General features: G+C 50.2%; 1 protein-coding gene across 1 annotated transcript in view; it reads right to left on the bottom strand.

The window, feature by feature from the left end:
- Nucleotides 1–2,056: 2,056 nt before the first annotated feature.
- LOC146202761 (cytochrome P450 3A40-like) overlaps nt 2,057–21,488 on the bottom strand; it is a 110,106-nt gene continuing 90,674 nt past the window's right edge. The window contains exons 2-4 of the mRNA XM_084601987.1: nt 8,902–9,091; nt 3,081–3,289; nt 2,057–2,992 (exon numbers count right to left, since the gene is read on the bottom strand). Of these exons, the coding sequence (XP_084458113.1) occupies nt 2,057–2,992; nt 3,081–3,289; nt 8,902–9,091 (1,335 nt within the window). The remainder of the gene's footprint in view (nt 2,993–3,080; nt 3,290–8,901; nt 9,092–21,488) is intronic.

Below are 21,488 nucleotides of genomic sequence, written 5' to 3'. Positions count from 1 at the left end.
AAAATTACCGACGATTACGTTACTTCCTAATGCGAAATTTGAGCGCAGCAAATAAGCTGTTTCACTTTTTCGATAGATTGAGGCAAAGAAATCGAGCAACACATGTATGCGCTATCACAGAATTTTTTTTTTTTTCACACGTATTCCTTTAACAAAGACTCCCTTCTCGGCGGCGGCGATGAGCTTCTGCTTCAGCCTAGCTTACACCTGGTTGCTCTCGACGGTGGCGATGAGCCTCCGCTTCGGCGGTGCGAACGGCAGGGTCTTCTCGACGGCGGCGATGAGCTTCTGCTTCAGCCTCGCTTACTGCTCTGGATTCTGGCGGCGACGGCGCTGGGCCTCTGCTCTGGCAGCTCGTTTAGCAGCAGCAGCAGCAGCCACCGGCCGTCTCGCTCATGGCTCAGGAAGAACTGGCAGATAATTTCGCAGTGGCGAACGGCAGCGGCAATTTCGGCTCGGGTGGTGCACATATACAGATCCGCCGCCACGGATCTGGCTCTCTGATTGCCACCGCACAGGGGTTGCATTGGAGGAGGAGCGAAGAAAGAAATTAAGTTCGAGCCGGCGCTTTGACAACCGGAGACTCGCAGGAAGAGGGGGGAGGGGGCGACGTGTACACCCAGCGGCAAACGATGGGGGCAGAAGCGCGCGCAGCAAGCGGACAACGCGATAAAGGGAGGAGGGAAGAGATAGCAGCGACTGACTGATGCTGCTGACGCCGACAGTGAGTCAACCCCAGCTGCGGAGTTGGTTTCAGGGACAACGCCGCTGATGCTGACGCAAACAATATGATATCCTCGCTTCCGCAGCGCCAAGAACCAGGTCTAGCCGTCTAGCCGTGGGAAGGTGGTCACGTATTCGTCGACGTGCCGGGGCCTACGTGAAATAACCGGCGCGTCGGCAACTGAAGAGCACCCTATCCGCCACACAGGAACAGGGGGGGGGGGGGGGGGGATTCTCCCCTCCTCTTTCTGCATGGCGGCGACGGTGTTCTATGCAGTCACGTTATCTTGACTCTCTAGCGGCGTCAGCGGCATCCAGCGGTATCAGTCGGTCGCTGCTAGCGCTGGGGGATGAAAGGGGGCGGAGCTGGTTACGAGGCTGACGACGACGCCGACGCCGACGCGAAACCCAGGAACGGACGCCAAAGAGCTGCGCTCTAAAAAGGCGCGACAACCGGAAGTCTGCGAGCCGAGCGTCACCCGATGACGTTTCATGGGCGGGGCGGAGTTCCTGAGCTGTTTTCTTCTGGTGTCTCGGAGTGTTGAGTTGAGGGGGGAGAGGAGAAGCTCTATTTTTAATCGCCGATATCTCCGGTGTTAATAAAGCTATAGCTGAAAACTTCTTGCGATCAATTGACTTGTGGGGGAGTACTATACATCTAACTCTCGACCGATTTGCTTTACCTCATTTTAGCATTTCATAATCCCTTTAATAATTAACGGGCATAGCAGTTAGCCTAGATAGCCCACTCCGATATAGGCTCAGTATCTGGAAGTGAAGGGCATGCGGCGGAGGGGACTGGGGTGACGCAACATGAAAACTATGAACATGTTTGATATAGCGGTTAACGCCCCAAAGCGACTCAGGTTATGCGGGACGCAGTATGGAGAAATCCGGAAATTTCTACCACCTTGGATTCTTTAAAGTGCCCTGGCACACACAGTGAACGCACTTGTTTTTCGATTTAAGCAAAAAGCGGCCGCCGTGGCCGGCATCGAAACCCTGTCTTTAGGATCAACAGTCGACCACCCTAACCACTGAACACCGCGGCGGGCTCTATGAATACCATTTTGCTCGTTGAGTCCACCATTTGAGTCCACAGCATTTAAAAACGAATAATGCAAGTACAGGACACCTACAGCTTATAGCCAGGCCGCGGCCGAATTGATCTGATACTGAAGACAGCTTTAAACATTTTTGTTATCAAACCGTCCAAAAACAGGGAACTTTTTTATTATATCTGTAGCAGTGAAAAGTTTCTTTATTTTTGTCCATCCGTATATTACGACGATCGATGAGAGTTTTTCACAATATTCACGCATGCACTCGTAGATTATACCTCCCTTGGCGTAAACCTTAGGTGTACTCCGTTCTCTGGGTTAAGCACCAAGTTCGGCACGACGACGCGAATTGGATCTTGGGTCTGCTCGCATATGTCCAGCTTGTAGGCTTGCAGAACTTTCACCAAAGTGGTTTTCAGCACCAGAAGTGCTAGCCGCTTGGCGAGGCAAGTTCTCTGACCGAGGCCGAAGGGTAAGTACGCGGCGATAGTGCGCTGGCTTGATCCTTCGCCCAAAAATCTGTCCGGCTTAAATTCTTCAGGCTCCGGCCATAGCTGCGGATCGCGGTGAATGTGCCAGGGTGGCGCCACGATCGTCATTCCTTCCGGGATGAAGTGGCCGAGCACGGTGGTGTCCTGTGCGCACCGGCGCATCACCATAATGGGCACGGACGGGTACAAGCGCAGGCTCTCCTTGACTACCGCATCGAGACGCTCGAGCTGATGCAGCTGGTCGAACGAGAGCTCGGCTGTGCCAGGGAAGCGCGCCTCCGCCTCTCCGAGGATCCGGGCCTGTTCTTCGGGGTGCTTAGCCACTAGATACATTGTGAAGGCAAGCGCCACTGACGTGGTGTCAAAGCCCGTTAGCAGGAGAGCAACGCAGTTCGAGATAACATAGCGGTCGTCGATCACTTTACCGCCACAAGTCTGCACGCCATCTTTGTTGTTGGCCTGGGCGTCCAAGATCATCTGCAGTATGTCGTTAGACCGAGAATTTTGGCCAGCGCGACGGAGCCGGGCGGTGGTGTCTACGTCGTTCATCATTTTCTTCATGCAGCGCGAGAAGGCCGTCAACGGGTACAGGAAGCGCAGAATAGCACGCAGACCGGGGAACGCGAACGTGCTCTCGAAAGCCACCTTGTCTATGTCTCCGAAAAGTCTTCGCATCCCAGTCAGCACGGGGTCGTCCGACTGTCTCTGACAGTCAACCTGAATAACATTTTAGTGGATATTAGAGTGCCGGTGTACACAAGGTTATTAGAGAATGATGGGGCAACGTGTCCCTTTATACACTTACCTCCCAGGCAAGGGCCGTTTTCGTGATGATGTCTAGCGAAAGGCTCTGCGTCCTCTGGTAGACTTCGACGACATTCGATTTGCGGCACTGTTCGTGCAGCTCATTCAAGAACACGTCCGAACACTTGCTCACTGTGTCGAAGAGAAGCTTCACTTTGCTGGCTGTGAAGCCTTGGTTCAGCACTGAGCGTACTTTCCTCCACGTCTCGCCTGTGGGAGGGAATACAGCAAACAGCTAGCTATAAAGCCCCTTTCCGGACCAAGCTAGGCCATACATTCAATTATATGCATTCATAAATAGCACAGCCTCACGGCTGGTGAGTATAACGTTCCAGCGAGCTGTACTCGAAATTTAAGAATACACGAGAGCATAACAGCAGCAAGTAGCTTCGACCATGTTTTTTACCACTGTACGAAGTAAGCCCGAGTATTTACGCACTTTGTTTAATTGAATAAATAAATAAATAAACTAAACAGTCGACCTTTTGCTATTTCGTTTACAGAAAGGTTCAAACTGAATTTAGTGTCCCCAAAAAAGGTCTAATTCAACAATATTTATTTTTCGAAAGCATTAAATGGGGGGGGGGGGGGCACCGGCCTCGAAACGCGTTGGAGTTGTCTTTAAGAAAAGTGGCACCGAAAGCGTCTTGGCGTCACAGCCATGTGACCTCGATCGGTGATTTCAAGAGTCCCACAACAATTAAGCTTGTCTTCACGCGTAGAATTAAAGCGACTGAAACATGACAGACAGCACGAATTAAATGCCACCGCAACTGTCAAATGAAATCATATCGAATTTTATTTGGGCTGTCAAAGAGAAAAGAGGTGACGGGTGAAAGAAGCCTAAATATTTGCGGTTACGCCACTGCTCTCTATGTAAAGTTTAGCACCGAACTGAAATTGGCCGACGGCAGAGCTCGGCAGCTTCTATTCTCGGCCAGCTAGTGCAGGCCCGAAGGGGACCCTTGTTGGCGGCCAATTACGCTAGTTAATAGTTATTCAGACACTTTCAGCCAACTATCGCAAATGGTAGGGAATTAGTCGGTACCCGACGTTCGGCAGCAAAACATGGCCAAGAGTAAGGCCGTGGTTGGCTGCCAACGAAGTCAGCTAAGTACTCTGAGCTAACCAAATATTGGCAAATGGTAAGGAATTAGTCGAGATCCAATGCTCGACAGCCAGGCATGGCCCAAAGTAGGGCTGTGGCTAGTTGTCCACAAGGTTGGCCTAGCATATCATGTATGCTTTTAGCGAATGTATTTACATAATGTTCGCACAAGTTTTTTTAATAAAAGTCTTCTGTTATTTTTCTTTTTGCCGTAGCAATCTTAAATGTAAGTGCAATAACTTCTCTCGTCTTGTGAGCGTCACTTACTCTGAAAAGGTTGATGTGGGGGATATATAAGCTCGCTGAAAGTTGCTGTTGTGCGCTTCTGGGTAGCGCGGTGGTGTCCTATTTTATAGTGTTTCTATAGTACATTGTTTATTTTAGTATTGATATGGTAGACCTGGTCGCAATGGAAATGCTTGTGTTAACTATGTTCACTGCCAGACGCCTGCACTTGTTTCGGCTTTGCAGGTTATTCTGAGGGTCGCAAATATTTACACAAAGAGCGTGTGTATTTTGTTGGCAATTTTTAAGGACTGAAGTGTGAAATTATACAGGTAGCGTTAGCATATGATAGATGGTACATTTCTGCAACTTCTTCCTCTGGTCTTGCCCCAACATTGGCCCACATTGCTAACCATGCTGGGGTTAGTTCAGCCAGGCTACTTGTCGACGGGCCTAAGTAATGCCAACATGAGGCCGCCTTCTATGTTGGCCGGTCTAAGGTCAATAACCAAAAACGAGTTCGGTCCAATCTAGTTGACTGAGTAGGGCCAGGGTCGACCATGTTATACGTTGACCTTGGGTCAACAGAGGACAACGGTTGATTTTTCAGTTGAGCAGTAGTTCTAGTACGCCTACTTAATATGTACAGATCTATGCACTTTTTATTTCAGATACTGTCAATCCCCGCTGTGATTTTTACAGGATTTGAGATATGTACAGATCAGTAGCAGTCCTAATACAATGTAAGTAGTGACGATATCCCGTATTTAAATCTACGCAATTCAGCAGGTATAAAAAAATCAGCGATTTTCATGTGGAAAAACCTTAGATAAAAGCACATTAAGTTTGAAATGCGTTCAATTTAACGCACTTAAGTTTGAAAATTAATGTTAGAAATCTTTAGTTTCAAGGCTATGCATTTCATTGCGAATCAAAACACATCTTAAAATAGCATGGGATAACAGGAACCAATAACACCAAAAAATTACAAATACTGGTGTACAAAGTCAATGGACGTGCACCATAAAGAAATGTGCATGAAATGTGCATGAAATACAACTACGATGTTACATCGCTGCCAGTCGCGCCACTTAGGTCATTCAGGGATGCGATTTGAACGACCAACGAGCGATCTTCCTTGCAAGCGAAAATTCTGTAGCACCACACATCCAACTAAATAGCGTTCTTTTTTCTAGTTGCACCGAGTAGCTGTTTGCTGCAACGGGTAAGACGTTCATTTATGAAAACTGCAATGGGTGTTTTGTATCCGAAAATAACGGTTGTCACCCGGTTTTTATTTTGCCTTTCCTAGAACGCCTTCGTTTATCGCGACGCAAGAAACGCACATTTATGAATATTTGTTTATTGTGAGGTCAAGGTCGTCAACAGTCATTGACAGAAGTCAATGCCGTCAAACGACATGTGTTCGCCAACCACCCCTGCCAGCTTAACGGCAATATCGCTAAGTTCAAGATCAGATAGTGCACCTTTTTCCTTTATATCCGAATTCTCCGAGCGGGATTACTGCTCAAGCTTTCTACCCACTCGACTAGCTGGAGGTTTTCATCTTTCAGTGCTTTGTTGCTATTTTTCGAGGTCTTCATTTCTTTCGTTAGCCCCATCATTTCCTTTTTTGTTAAATTCGTTTCGTCAAAGGAGTCGCTACAAAACCTTATGCTACCTTGTAGGTAGTGAAACTGAGCTAGAACTACTTTTCGAAAACCAGCTATCTCATATATTACAAGCAGGGAGAGGAAAGGGCAACCCACTTCCTTCCGAGCTAATTCGGGGAATCTCCTTTCCGGAGACGCGGCTTAGGCACGAAGAGGAAGAGCCTCTCGTTCTTCTATACCTATCTCTTCTTTCTATCTTTTTTAATTTTTGACCACCGCACCACCGGCCTTCTCCGTGACCGTTGCGCTCCCACGCGTTTTTTTGATGGTTTGATGAAGCGTTACGTGAGCTCTGTCGGCCGCGTTGCCAGTGCGACCTTGGGCGCAGCAGGCATTGCAGCGCTGGTCATTTTTGGTCCTGTTCCTTTACGTTTTCGAAATTTCAGCATGTCAATGCAACCACAGCCACGACTATGTTTGGTTTTGTGCTCGTGGCCGAATTCGAATTCCTGTGAGGCTCAGTTGTTTGAATTATTAACTGACCTTCATCATGCCGTCCATGCTAAATAATAATTGACGCTATATTCATAGACTTCGCGAAAGCGTTTGACAAGGTACCCCATATTCGTTCATTACTAAAACTAAATAGGCTCGGCATAAGCAAGAAGGTTGTTACCTGGATTACTAACTTTCTTGCCAACCGTTATCAATATATTCATATAGATGTGTGCTGTTCTTCAACAACCTTGGCAAAATATGGCATTCCGCAAGGCTCAGTACTTGGACTGATTCTATTCTTGATCTACATTAATGACATAAGTGACACCATTACTTCTACTGCAGGATTATTTGCTGACGATTGTGTTATTTACAGACAGATTACCAGCCCTGCCGACACTAACTCTTTACAGACAGACCGCGACAGAATCACCGTTTTGTGTAAACAGGGTAAAATGCAGATTAATGTCTCTTTAAACGAGGACAGTAATATTTACCACCAGTTCTAAGCCTCATAATCATTGTTATTTTATGAGTAGTACTCCCATTGAGAATGTTAGTACACTTAAATACCTAGGTGTTCATCTTTCGTCTGATCTAACATGGAACAACCACATCGATGCAATCGTAAGTAAATCATTTAAACCACTTGGTTTCGTCAGGCGTCACGTGCACCAAGCTAACCCTGCCACCAAACGTTTGGCATACACAGCCCTCGTCCGCTCAAAAATAGAACACGCCTCTTTAATTTTGAATCCGCATCAAATGTACCTAATTAACAAATTGGAGTAGTTTCAGGTTAAAGCAGCTAGATTTATAACCAGAAAATACTCTTGCCGTTGCAGCATAACCACCATCAAAGCATCGCTAAACTTATCATCACTTGAAAAGAGCGAAGACTGCAGGTAGCACTATTATCTTATTTTCACAAGCTGTATCACATCCACTCATCGTTCGCTACATGCTACATCAAACCCGCCCACCGTAAATTTCCGCGCTTAGATCATGACTTCAAAATTGAACCCATGTTTACACGTACCCATCTCCTTAGTCATTCCCCATTATTTCTCGCATCCACCATTGGATCACGTAACCTCAAGACATTGTTCCCACAATAAATCATGATGCTTTCATACAGAAACTGAAGAATTTCTGGAAAATAAAGTCTTAGTATATAGATTGGTCGCATTCTGCATAAGATCGATTTCGCCTTTCTTCTGATACTGTTAAACCCAGTCTCAGTTTTTGTGTACTATATTTATGAGTGCTTTGAATTGGTATTTTATTGCATTTTTAAGTGTGGACCATATTTTCTTGTATGTAAATACTGCGGTACCTTCGTACCTGAGCCTCAAACATACGCACTTCCTAAATAGACAAAAAATGACAATGACAAATTATAGGGGCCCTTTTGTCACCTTAAGAGCGGAATGCGATAACTTCAGAAGCAGTAGTACTGTTATGCTTTTCTTTCCCCGCTCCCCTGACGAGCTCGTTGTCGCCTATTTAGTGTGCTCTTTTTTTTTTTTTACCTTATACCACTTTACGATGTTGTGGGTATAACCTGCCACCACCGGCTTCCTCCATGTCACGTGACCAGCACATATTCCAACTGTCCCTGCAAGTACACCTAAAAACGTGTCTATGTCGCATGCCCTCATTATGTGTCACACCGCGGCGAGCAATCAATGCTTGGTCGTGTCATGACATCACGTCTATGTCGATCCCTCTCCAAGATGACCTGCCAATTAGGCTATTCCACGTTGTATCATTACGTTACGCATACCGGCGACAAATCAGCACTTGACCATATGCCACGTGCACCTACCCACACTCCCACCAAATTCCCTTTGTTCAATAGCTTGATGACATCAGATGGTCACATACAGCTTAGACCAATCACCGCTCAGCTATTAGGGCATGTGAACTTATAACCTGCTGGCAACGAGCTGATTTCCTAAGGGGAATTTTGTTTCTCCCTCTTGCCACCTGCGGCAAATAAAAACTATATATGTATATATAAGTTCGATTAATCGGTTCGATTGCTGTGGTAGGGTGCTCTTGGCAGGTGGTTTTATCCTGACACCTTTTGAGGGACGCCCGGTTTTCCTTCAATTCGTATTCTTTTTCATAAATCACTGACAAATTAACTGTGGCATTTGAAAACGAGATGTGCGCCGCGGCTTCCGCATATCGACCTTTCGAGTGCACCCGCTGCGGATACAGACGCGCAGTCACGGAATTTTCTAGAGATGAAAGTTACCAATGTAGCCGCTGAAAGCATGCATGCCTGCCTCAGAAGCTGCTGTCCTCAGGTCTATAGCAAGTGCAAGACGTGTGGAAACACTGCGTGTGTGTGTGCCCCCACATAGACTTGCCTTTTATGAAGACAACGCAGCTAGTGAAAGGCTCGACGTCGAGGGAGTACATGGACCTGTCCTGGAATGTGTGGCTCTCCTTGACGAAGCACTCCCTGATCACATCAGTGTCCGTAATCACCATGTAGGGCTCTGTAGCCAGGTAGAAGCCGAATACTTTACCGTATTTGTCGATCCACTCCTGCATCACCTGCACGCGTTGTGCAGTACGGAAGATATACATGATACGCTCTGAAAAATGGGAAGGGGGCGGGGAAGACTTACTAAAAAAGGTTCATAGCTCTGACATTTGTAGCTATGCACGCTGCTATGGCAGCAGGATGCAAGTATACAGTGTGTGGCGAATTTTCTTGCCCCCTCATGCGAAAAAAATTGTGCGCAGAAAATCCATGCTGAACCGCAATGTTTTTATAAACAAACCAACGATCTGTACTATTTGCAGCCTGCACAAGTCATACTTTTAATTTTCATTACGAAAAGTGGAAAGTAGCACAAAAGTTCCAGTTTAGACAACGCAAATAACTTTACTCGCGGGCATTAGCACACTCTTACCGAACACATTTAACGCAACCCTCTGTCACACTTCTCTGTGAACACCTACACTTACAATTAACTGTATACAATTCAATGTATACATATATGTCATCCGTTCTAATCCCTATCGTAAACTTATAGCCTCTAATTTTACTAGCAGGTGGATGCTAAATGGGAAGCGAAATGATGTGGCACTATCCTGAACGCTTCGAAATAAAATTGTGAAACGAAATCACGTGCGCATTTTTTCGGACACTGCAGATCTCAATTCTGGGACACAATTTTTCTTTTTTTTTTAATTATGGGGTACGGCGATGGCTTTTCCGCCGAACGAGTCCTATATCAGCTATCGGCTTAGCGGCTTAGCCCATTAATCAGCAATATCTGATTGGCATTTGCTGCCGAAACGTGTGGAGTGGTAGAAGGCTGAGAATCCAGACCGGGAGCGCACACGGCGGGCTTTGCAGTCTCGCCATGCTGGGGGCGAGAACCTGAAGTTGCGTCGTACATGCTCTAGCACAAGGTTGCGCGCCTGCAAATATTACGGAAGCTTCAGTGACATAGTGCCTCACTGGTTTTAAAAAGAAAAGAGAAAAAAAAAAAAGATGAGACAAAACATTCAAAACTTCCTCACCACGCGAGGGTTCTCACCTTCACAGTCTCTCCGTTTCAACTTTCCCGCACGCGTATATATATATATATATATACATTGTAACAGTACGGAAGAAGATGAAGTTTAGAAGACAAGTGAAGGAGAAAGACGTTGAAAAAGGACTCTCGGGCCGGACGCGCTGCCGTTGACCAGCTGAGCTCCCTACCCTATCGTCTTGTAGTTCAGCGCTCCGACGTCTTACCCCCTTCGTAACAAATTGGTGCAGGTGCTGGGTACGACTACCCTCAAGACGCATCCTCAATCGCTGGAGCTTCGTCGGAGCCGTCGCCTCGCTGGTCTCCCACCCTTTTCAACAAGAATGCAGCAGACTACCGAGCAGCCCCGAACATCAACACGGGACCCTCTACCCTCACTCGCGATGCGCCGCCGACCACCACGAATGCGACGCTACCATTTCGCGAGCCTCGTTCCTTTGCCGGCCAAGCAGGGGAAGATGTTGATGACTGGCTCACTCATTATGAACGTGTGAGCCGCTATAACCGCTGGGATTCAGTGGCTAAACTAGCCAATGTAGTCTTTTTTTTGACGCAAACCGCCTTGATGTGGTATGAGAACCACGAGGACTCCCTGACAACTTGGGAAAGCTTTGTCGAAGCCATCAAGGAATGTTTCGGTGACCTAGCTGCAAAGAAGAAACAGGCAGAGCAGACACTTGCTCAGAGGGCCCAGGCAGCCGGAGAAACCTGCACCACCTACATAGAGGCCATACTCAAGTTGTGCAAGACCGTCGACAGCAGGATGACTGAAGATGATAAGGTAGGCCATCTGCTCAAGGGCATTGCGGAAGATGTCTACCACTTCCTAATTGCCAAGGAAAACTTGAGTTCGGTCTCTGACGTTATCCGGCACTGCCGAACATTCGAGGCCCTAAAGACTCGCCGCATTACACCGAAATTTGGACGGCTCGCAAATGTGACTACAGTGGCTAGCATTGAAGAGTCGCCATCTCAAAGCCTCGTGTGCGCCATCCGTGAAATTGTTCGAGATGAGATGTCACGACGTGAGCAGCTTGTCCGGCCCAATGGCTTCGGAGGGGACGTATATGCTCGTCCAACTTGTGGGGGTGCGTGCCCGCCGATGTCCGCGAATGTCACCGACTTTGTCTGCCGCGAAAACCTATACACTCCGCGACCAAGGCCTGAAGAGAATTTCCAACAATTCTCTTGCCATCAGCGTACAGATCCTCGCTCTTACTCCAGTCGTACATCGCGCCGACCGCCGGACAACTACATCGTTCCGGAACCATCATCCGGATATTCGTCGCGGCCTACCATGCAGGAACCAGCTGACACGACACTTTTTCAGCGACCTCTTCCGGTGTGCTACCGGTGTGGTGTCGCGGGTCACATTTCCCGCTACTGTAATCGGCGCACATCGTTTCGGAATCCCCCGACGGCACCGAACCGACGCATCGTCCAGCCCTACATCGACAACTATTGGCCAGAACATCCTTCCCGGAGGGGCCGTTTTCAAAACGAAGGGCACCGCAGCCATTCGCCAGCGTCTGACCGTAGTGTGACACCACCTCCGTCATTTCGTGTGCGCCGCTCCCCGTCTCCACGGCGCCGATCTCCACCACCAACGCAGGAAAACTAGCCAGCGCGGCCAATGGAGGTGAGGTCGCTGGACAATGTGCGCTGCTACCTATTATTCCTCCGTCTGTGTTCATGTTAAAGAACAAGGTCAATGTGATTGTTGATGGTTTGCCAACGATGGCATTGGTAGACACTGGTGCTACAGTTTCAGTAATGAGTTTAAATTTTAAGAACCTTTTGAAGAACAAAGTTATGTTTGTTTGGGACAAAACTTCAAATTTTTATGGAGTAAGTGGAGAGTTATTGTATCCGGTTGGGGTATGCAGCGTTAAAGTTTCCTTGGGGGGCACAGTGTTTCCGGCGGAGTTTGCAGTACTGCCCCGATCTACACATGACGTAATCTTGGGAATTGACTTCCTGCGTATGTGCGGCGCTACAGTTGACTGTCGAACGGGAGAGCTAAGTGTTAGTGGTTCTCTTCCTCGTGAACTTTTGGAAGAGACATCAAATTATGAAGACGTTTTGTGTGTGTGTGATGAAGTCGTCATACCGCCACATTCAGCAGTGTGTGTCCAGGTGTCCTGCTCCCGTGCTATTAACGACTCTTTTGAGGCTACTGTGGCGCCTCTTAATTTACAGTGCGTAAAGAAAAATGCGTTAGGGCCGCATTGTTTGGTTCGCGTGAAAGAGGGCCGTACCGGACTGTGGACTATAAATTGCTCGTCGGAACCAGTTGTTTTTCCAGCGGGTTCCAAACTAGCTTCATGTAGCGCAACTCTCCCGAATTGTGTAGCGGTCGTTACTCCTTCCCTAGACAACCCCGCTACTAACTCACCTGCTGACGAAAAGCTTCTTCCGATGATCAGCGCATCGTTGAACACCTCACAACGACAGATATTGAGGAACCTCTTGTCCCAGCACCTATCCGTCTTTGATTTCACGCAGTCCAACGGCTCGCAACGTTTTCCGCTGTCGCGCGCACGTCACAGGATTGACACGGGATCTGCCCATCCGATCCGTCAAAAGCCGTACCGTGTGTCACCATCAGAGCGTAAGATCATCACCGAGCAAGTCCAAGACATGTTGAACAGGGGCGTAATACAGGAATCCTCCAGTCCTTGGGCTGCTCCCGTGATATTGGTGAAGAAAAAAGACGGAACATGGAGGTTGGAGGTTCTGCATTGACTATCGTCGCCTCAACTCCATCACTAAAAAGGATGTGTATCCTCTACCACGCATCGACGATGCCATAGATTGCCTTTTTTCCGCGTCTTATTTCTCTTCAGTTGATTTGCGATCGGGTTATTGGCAGATTCCGATGGATCCTGCTGACAAGGAAAAAACTGCATTTGTTACCCCGGACGGCCTATTTGAATTTAACGTGATGCCCTTCGTCCTATGTAATGCGCCGGCCACATTTGAAAGATTTATGGACACAATACTTCGTGGCCTCAAGTGGGAAATCTGTATGTGCTATTTAGACGATGTTGTTATTTTTGGCCGGACTTTTACTGAACATAACACGCGACTCGCTGTTGTGTTAGATTGCCTACAGAAGGCTGGCCTTGTCCTGAATTCTAAAAAGTGCCGTTTTGGTGAACGTCAAGCGCTGGTACTCGGGCATCTCGTCGACCGCGATGGAGTTCGGCCAGATCCACAGAAGACTGCAGCAGTTGCAGCATTCCAACGACCACAGACTCAAAAGGAGCTCCGCAGTTTTCTGGGCCTGTGTTCCTACTTTCGACGATTCATTCCAAAGTTTGCCGACGTCGCCTACCCTCTGACATCCCTTCTACAAAAGGACGTCCCTTTCGACTGGACCTCAGATTGCGACGCGTCTTTCCGCCAACTAAAGTTTCTGCTAACATCACATCCCATACTACGGCACTTCAACCCCTCCGCTCCGACTGAAGTCCACACTGATGCAAGTGGGATTGGTGTTGGCGCTGTGCTTGTGCAACGTTCGACAACAGGCGAGCATGTAATTGCGTATGCAAGCCGTTCCCTCAGCAAACCTGAGCGTAACTACACTGTTACGGAGCAGGAGTGTCTCGCTGTAGTTTTCGCTGTTCAGCGGTTTCGTTGCTACCTATATGGACGCCATTTCACGGTTGTGACGGACCATCATGCCCTGTGTTGGCTTGTCAACCTTCGTGATCCATCTGGTCGTCTGGCACGCTGGGCCCTTCGTCTGCAAGAGTACGACTTCACTGTTTCGTACAAGAGTGGCCGCAAACACGCCGATGCAGACTGTCTCTCACGCCTTCCTCTTCCTACGACCGAATGTGACTCTGGTGATTTCGATCATTACATCGCCTCCGTCGTGCCCGAGTTTCCCGACGCCTCGGCTCTGAGGACTGCGCAAGAGACCGACATAAGCCTCGAGCCCCTGCTTGCGGAGGCGCGGGATTCCACTGCTTCCAGCCCATTTTGTCTCCGTGATGGCCTTTTGTACAAAAAGGCTTACTCAAGCACCGGTACGAATTTTCTGCTTGTGGTTCCCGAGAGCTACCGCTCGTGCATCTTACGCGCCATGCACGACGACCCCACTTCCGGTCACCTGGGCTCTGCAAGAACGCTCCATCGTGCCCGCGACCGGTTTTATTGGCCAAAGATGCGCCAGACAACTGAGCGATATGTGGCGAGCTGCACTGAGTGCCAACGACACAAACGCCCTACGTCCACGCCACAGGGCCTGCTGCATCCTGTGACTCCACCACGTGGCGCATTTGAGAAAATCGGAATCGACCTTATGGGTCCCTTCCCGAAGTCATCCGACGGAAATCGTTGGATCGTGGTTTGTGCCGACTACCTCACCCGCTACTGCGAAACGGCAGCTCTTCCTTCAGCCACCGCTCACCACGTGTCCCAGTTCTTGCTCCGTTCTGTGATCCTCCGCCATGGACCTCCGCGAGTGATCATCAGTGACCGAGGTCGCCAGTTTATGGCAGATGTTGTGGAAGAGCTTCTTCGTTTGTGTGCGTCGCATTTTAGGCATTCCACACCATATCACCCTCAAACCAACGGCTTGACGGAGCGCACAAACCGCACACTCACAAACATGCTATCTATGTACATCGCATCTGACCACAAGAATTGGGATACTATACTACCATTTATAATGTTTGCATTCAACACCGCAACCCATGAGACTACTGGCTACAGCCCGTTCTTCCTGCTATATGCCCGTCCTCCTAGGTATTGTCTAGATACCATTCTTCCTTACTCCGTCCATGATGAACCGTGCATTGCGGAAACTCTTTGTCGAGCCGAAGAAGCTCGGCGTCTCGCCCGTTTGCGAATTCTCGCTTCTCAAGAGCGTTCAAAAGCTCGGTACGACAGCCGGCATAACCATGTGTCTTACGCCCCTGGAGATTGTAGGGCTCGTGGCGCGCCGCGCATTCGAAGGCCGCGCCACTTCCCAATGCTCCCTGCGCGCGTGCCTGTTTCCCTCTCCCCGCTCGCGCGGGGATAACCGGTCCCGCGCGAGGGGGCTATAAAAGAAGGCACGCGCCGCCGTCGCGCTCTTCTTGGTCCCTGGCGCTTCCTGGTCCCTGGCTCGTCGCTCCCGCTGTAGGGCTCGTGGCGCGCCGCGCATTCGAAGGCCGCGCCACTTCCCAATGCTCCCTGCGCGCGTGCCTGTTTCCCTCTCCCCGCTCGCGCGGGGATAACCGGTCCCGCGCGAGGGGGCTATAAAAGAAGGCACGCGCCGCCGTCGCGCTCTTCTTGCTTCCTGGCTCGTCGCTCCCGCTTCTCCCCTGGCTCTCTCCACGAGAACGACCCGCAGCCACCCGGACGACGACCCCGGATGGCCTCGACGACCCCCGCCCGTAACTCGATCGAGGCTGTGATGTACGCGTTAGGGAACGCAAGGTTCTTCACAGTCCTGGATGCAAGCAGAGGGTACCTGCAGATTGAGGTGGCGGAAGGTGACATTCAGAAAACCGCATTCACCTGTCACCGCGGGCTCTTCGAATTTACTCGACTCCCGTTTGGCTTGTCTAATGCACCGAGCACGTTCATGCGATTGATGGACATCGTGCTGGGCGATGCAAGGTTCAACTACGCGATGGCGTACCTCGACGACGTCGTGATATTCTCACAGTCGTTCGAAGAACATCTCATTCACTTGAATTCCGTTCTTGAAAGAATGAGACGTGCGGGTATAACGATCAACCCAAAGAAAGTGCAGTTGGCATCAAAGAGAGTGAACCTCTTGGGATTTGTGGTTGATGATGGCACTTTGAGACCGAACGATGACAAACTGCAGGCAATTCTGAACTACCCCTGCCCGACGGACGTGAAAAGCTTGCAGAGGTTTTTGGGAATGGTTGCCTTCTACAGACAATTCATCCCTAGTTGTTCAGAGCTCGCTAGGCCGTTGAACCAGCTGTTGCGAAAAGGCTCGAAGTGGGTCTGGGGCAAGGAACAGAACGACGCTTTTGTTGCCTTGGCTCGCGCGATAGCGAACACCGCTAGTTTGCGCCTCCCCGACCTGAACAAGCCGTTTGTCTTGCAGACAGATGCTAGTGATGCCGGTGTAGGAGCTGTTTTGTTGCAGGAACACGAGGGCAAGCTGCGCCCTGTCGCGTTCGCTAGCCGCACGCTCACATCAGCGGAGCGGAATTACTCCGTGACCGAAAAGGAATGCCTGGCGATAATGTTCGCATTGTCAAAGTTCGACATGTACCTAGACGGAGCGGTTTTCACCGTGCAGACAGATCACCAGGCACTTTCGTGGTTAAAGAGGCTGAAAAACCCCGCAGGCAGACTCGCGAGATGGGCGCTGACGTTGCAACGTTACGCGTACGCCATTGAGTACCGCCGGGGCAGCATGAATAAGGTGGCCGATGCGTTATCGCGCGCACCGTTGAAGGCTGGCAGAAGCGCAGAAGAGGCGCAGACCAGCTTTGCTGAGATCGGCGTCGCCGCTAGTGGAGAGGAGGAGAGGGCGGACGCGAGTGTCGCGCCCTGCGTAGTTAAAGAGAGAAAGGAGGCGGACAGAGTGTCCGCGCGGTGCCGCGAGAGAGAGACGGCGCAGCAGCTGGTGGCGGCGACTACTCGCCTGCCAAGAAGCGAGGCAGAGAGAAATCTGTCATGGGGAGTAGCGGTCAGTAGGGAAGAGCTAATTGAGGCCCAGAAAGCAGACGGTCTATGCCAGCGGGTGCTGACAGAGCTTGCGAGTAGTGCAGCTTGCACCGGGAACGCTGAGGGCAAGTACGACGCGTATCTGCTGGGCGATGATGGCTTACTGCTCCGCTACATCCCCCAACTTGACGAGGAAGAGGCGATTGCATCCCCCTTCCGAGTCGTGGTCCCGAGGAAGTTGCGGAAACGATTCCTCCAGTACTTCCATGACTCAGCGCTGGCAGGCCATGGCAGCGGCAGTAAGACTTATGACAAGTTATGCCGTGTCGCGACCTGGCCAGGTATGAGAAAGGATGTGCTGGGTTACGCCCGTACATGTCCTGTTTGCCAGGTAGCCAAGCCTCGGGCGGGGAAACCCGCTGGCATGATGAAGCCGGTAGTTAGCAACTATCCGTGGCAAGTGGTCGCGTGCGATATCATGGGACCCCTCCCTCGCTCCGCGCGCGGACACCAATATATCCTGGTAATAACGGACCACTATTCCAAGTGGGTTGAGGTTTTCCCCCTTAGGAAGCTTGTGTCAGAACGGATTTGGGAGAAACTGTTGGAGACATTCACTCGTTTCGGTTTCCCTTCCGACCTCATTACAGACAATGCTTCGTATTTCACAAGCAAAGTCTTTGCTGATTCCTGTCGGGCGCTTCAAATCCGCCACAGGAAAACGAGTCCCTACCACGCTCAGAGCAACATAACCGAGAGAGTGAATCGGAATGTTAAGAGTATGCTGGTCGCGACGACCGAGCAGCACAGAGATTGGGACGCACGGCTGTCCGAACTGGCTTTCGCCACTAGAACAACCGTGAACAGGTCGGTAGGTATGACACCTGCTTACTTGAATTTTGGGAAAGAGATCGCTTTTCCGCTAGAGAACGCCCTACTTGACGCGGCGGGGCCCGCGCCCCCTCCGCTTACACAGTACGCGGCAAAGCTCCGCGAGCGCCTTGAGGCAGCGCAGCGCGCGGCTCGTGAAAACCTCGATGTCGCGCGCATGGAGCAAGCGGATCAGTACAACAAAGGTCGTCGTCACGTCGTTTTCAACACGGGCGACTTGGTACTGAAAAGAACGCACCCGCTTAGTAACGCAGCGCGTGGTTTCGCCGCGTCGCTAGCGCACAAGTGGGTTGGACCGTTCGAAGTTACGGCACGGACTACGCCACTCACCTACCAGCTGCGGTTGTTGGCGAGCGGTGAAACCGCTGGTCCGGTGCACGTCGCAGACTTGAAAGCTTACCACCTTCGCAAGGACGATAACTGCGAAGCGGGGGAAGCTCAAAACGATGCAGGTAGCAACCCGGTTCGCAACCGACGCTATAACCTAAGGCCAAGGTAGTGCACTACTTTGCCTAACGTCTTTGCTTCTTTCAGAATGCATTCTGATAAGATTTTGCAGCAGCCAGATGAACCACCGTCGCTGGGGCGGGAAACCGCACCCAGCGCTTGGTTCAAGGAGGGGCCACTTAAACAGGGGGTACCCCCCTAGTTTGTGGCCCATTATTGTGACCAGCGCGGCCATGCTGGCCGTCTTCATCGCGTCTGGAGTGGAGCCCGCTGCCCAGGCCTGGAGTACGGGCCTCAGGAAGCCAGGTGTGCCCGGGGCGAAAACGCCTGCTGCAATGTACATCCAGCACGGCGCCACGTGGAAAGGGGTCAACGATGTAGAGCAGCAGCTCAGGGCCGCTGCCAGGCGTATCCAGGGCCAAGCCCAGCTGCGCTGTGACCCCGAGGATGTGGCCGCTGCTGGAGAGGGACCAGCCGGAACAGCCCCGCCATGCCTGCTGCTTCTCCCGTCCCACGGACCAGCTGAGATGGCATCCCGCCAGAGCCAGGCGACAAGCTTTCATATTTTACGCTGACCCGGGCTCGGACATGGACATGGCCCGGCTGTTGGCGGAGCCCGGGTCGGACGCTGAGGGGGGGGGGGAAGATGTAGGGCTCGTGGCGCGCCGCGCATTCGAAGGCCGCGCCACTTCCCAATGCTCCCTGCGCGCGTGCCTGTTTCCTTCTCCCCGCTCGCGCGGGGATAACCGGTCCCGCGCGAGGGGGCTATAAAAGAAGGCACGCGCCGCCGTCGCGCTCTTCTTGGTCCCTGGCGCTTCCTGGTCCCTGGCTCGTCGCTCCCGCTTCGCTCCCGGCTCTCCACGGAAACGACCCGCAGCCACCCGGACGACAAGATCCCTGTGAGATTAAATATGTTTGTTATACGGCCCACTGTGTGTTTGTCGTGCGCATCCCTCGGGCAGAGGAATCGCCCACAAGATTTAGTGTGGCTTTGGCGACCTCTCCGAAAGCGTGGTTTAGCGCAGAAAATGTTGGCGCATTACGCTGGCCCTTACGTTGTGCTTGAACGCGTCAGTGAAGTGAACTACCAAATAGCACGTATGACAGCAAGTGGTCGTCGTTCAGTCAGAACTGAAGTTGCCCATGTCGCCCGGATGAAGCCGTGTCACTCTCGTGGAAACGAATAACTACCTCGCCCGGGGGGCTTCGTCTGCAAAGGGGGAAAATGTAACAGTACGGAAGAAGATGAAGTTTAGAAGACAAGTGAAGGAGAAAGACGTTGAAAAAGGACTCTCGGGCCGGACGCGCTGCCGTTGACCAGCTGAGCTCCCTACCCTATCGTCTTGCGGTTCAGCGCTCCGACGTCTTACCCCCTTCGTAACAATATATATATATATATATATATATATATATATATATATATATATATATATATATATATATATATATATATATATATATATATATATATATATATATCCTAGCGTCACCCGTTGCACCTGTGTGCCGCGTCTCGACAAATGAAATGTTCTTTTTCCTATTGATGCCTGTCAATAGGGGGCTTATTCAAGTGACATTAATATGCAGCCCCAGAGGGTTGGGCACAACCTCGAACGGAGGGTTGTGTTAAAAAAAAGCGACACTCTATCCGCGTGATAGTCTCTCGTTCCTCTTCTCAGGAAGAGCGTCAGTCGATAGGACTGTTGGGATCCACCATATTGTAGAACCCGGGCTCGCCCCAGACGTTAGTGCCGGTATTCGTGTCGTCGTTGACTGCAAAGTTGTGAGTTGCGGCGCACAAGGAGGCAGAACCGGCGCGAATGCCGCCAAAAGTAGGGAGGATTCGAAGGCTCGCAGTTTCTGTTGTAATGGAAAGGGGGGGGGGGGCATGACCATTCGACACTCCAGATCATTCCTCAGGAAAGCCTCAGAACCAATGTCACCGTACTAGTTCAAGATGGGTATCGTTAGTCGTGGTTTATAAAACGGCATCTCTAATTTTAACTCTTTGTAATGCCGTCACATGAAGGTAAGGAAAGGAAAAAGGGAAAGTCGAAAGAGTTCTGCTGCGTTCCATTTTATGTGGCTTCTCGGTGAAAAGCCCGCACAGTAATATTTTGTCGTTTCCCAGGTTAAAAGACGTGCACCTGAACACGTTATGAATAAAGAAGCAGCACTCGAAAAAAAAGTAATTTCTTCGAACTCTTCCGCTCGGAACGACTTCTTCCTTCTCGGTAATCGTCGTCTTACCTTTGTAAAAACCTATGCTCTTCCTTGGCCAGTGTTAGTGACGGCACGCATGCACACCCTTCTCCTGCACGAGCAATCTCTCGAACACACTGTTCTTTTTGTCGAGTCACAAAACCGCTTTTTTATTTTTTTATTATTTTATCTTTGAACGGTGGCACGCGCGGTTTGGTTGAACAAGTTTTAGACTCATTTCCGCATGTACGACAGTGCAAGCGTGCAGTCACATTGGCTGACCAAGAAAGAGCTTAGGTTCTTACATGATTGGTGATTAGGAGCCTGTTTCTGTCACGTATGAAGTGTCATTTGTTTGATTTATCACCTTCCCAATTTTTACCTTTCCTGCTGCAAAATAAACAGTTGCCTCTGCGCCTTTGTTGTCATCCTGTCCGGGGTCAGCCCGTGGTGCTACACAAGATATCATGAACCAACTAGTTCAACAAGCAACTATTCACCAAAGAAGGCATGCTAATTGAACCAAACGCACTAAATTCGACACTAACCGAGACTAAGGCCTCTCATACTTTAGCCCCCCCCCCCCCCCCCCATAAAAAGAAACGGTTGCACAAAACAGCAAATTTTCAACTGCATTCGGCCGACTATGCCATAACTCGAAGCGCGATGCAGCCGCGTTGTCATAACGAAGCTTTATAGTGCCAGCAAATTCAAAGATTCTCGATTCTCAGAACCACGTGACTTCCGCCACACCTTTTGTAATGCCGTTTGGAGAAAGGGGCCTCTCTTGTCTCTTTCTTCCCCCATGATTCCAAAGCGTCCAAAGCACGATCCGCGAATTTTCTCTAAGGGCTATTTTCTGCTGTGAAGTGAGCTGGAGCGTGTCGGCTCTGTAACTTCGGTATATAGCATAGCCATAGAAAGCTGTCCCTCTACAACCAGACGGCGAAGTCTGTCGAACACCCTGTTACCACGCGCGCTTATCTATCGGCGCAGTGGGTAAAAGTGGGTCATTTTTGCAGTGGGTACCCACTGCAAAAATGCTATAAGGCCTTTCCCGTTCATAGCGGCGCCGTCAAGTTGATATTATTGGTAAGCGCCGCTCTTTTTCGTATGTCATTTGCACAGATTCTGCGGGCATGGAGCTTCGTGAATTCCGGAGGGTCATGTTATCTGAAGCGTATATGTGACAAACTAACGAGTGTGTAAATGAGGAG

The sequence above is a fragment of the Amblyomma maculatum genome, chromosome 1, assembly GCF_055883805.1.
Source record: "Amblyomma maculatum isolate TAMU_Amacu chromosome 1, ASM5588380v1, whole genome shotgun sequence".
NCBI classification, from domain to species: Eukaryota; Metazoa; Arthropoda; class Arachnida; order Ixodida; family Ixodidae; genus Amblyomma; species Amblyomma maculatum.
Note: the sequence above shows the minus strand (reverse complement) of the source record. Positions and strands in the feature narration are given on the sequence as shown.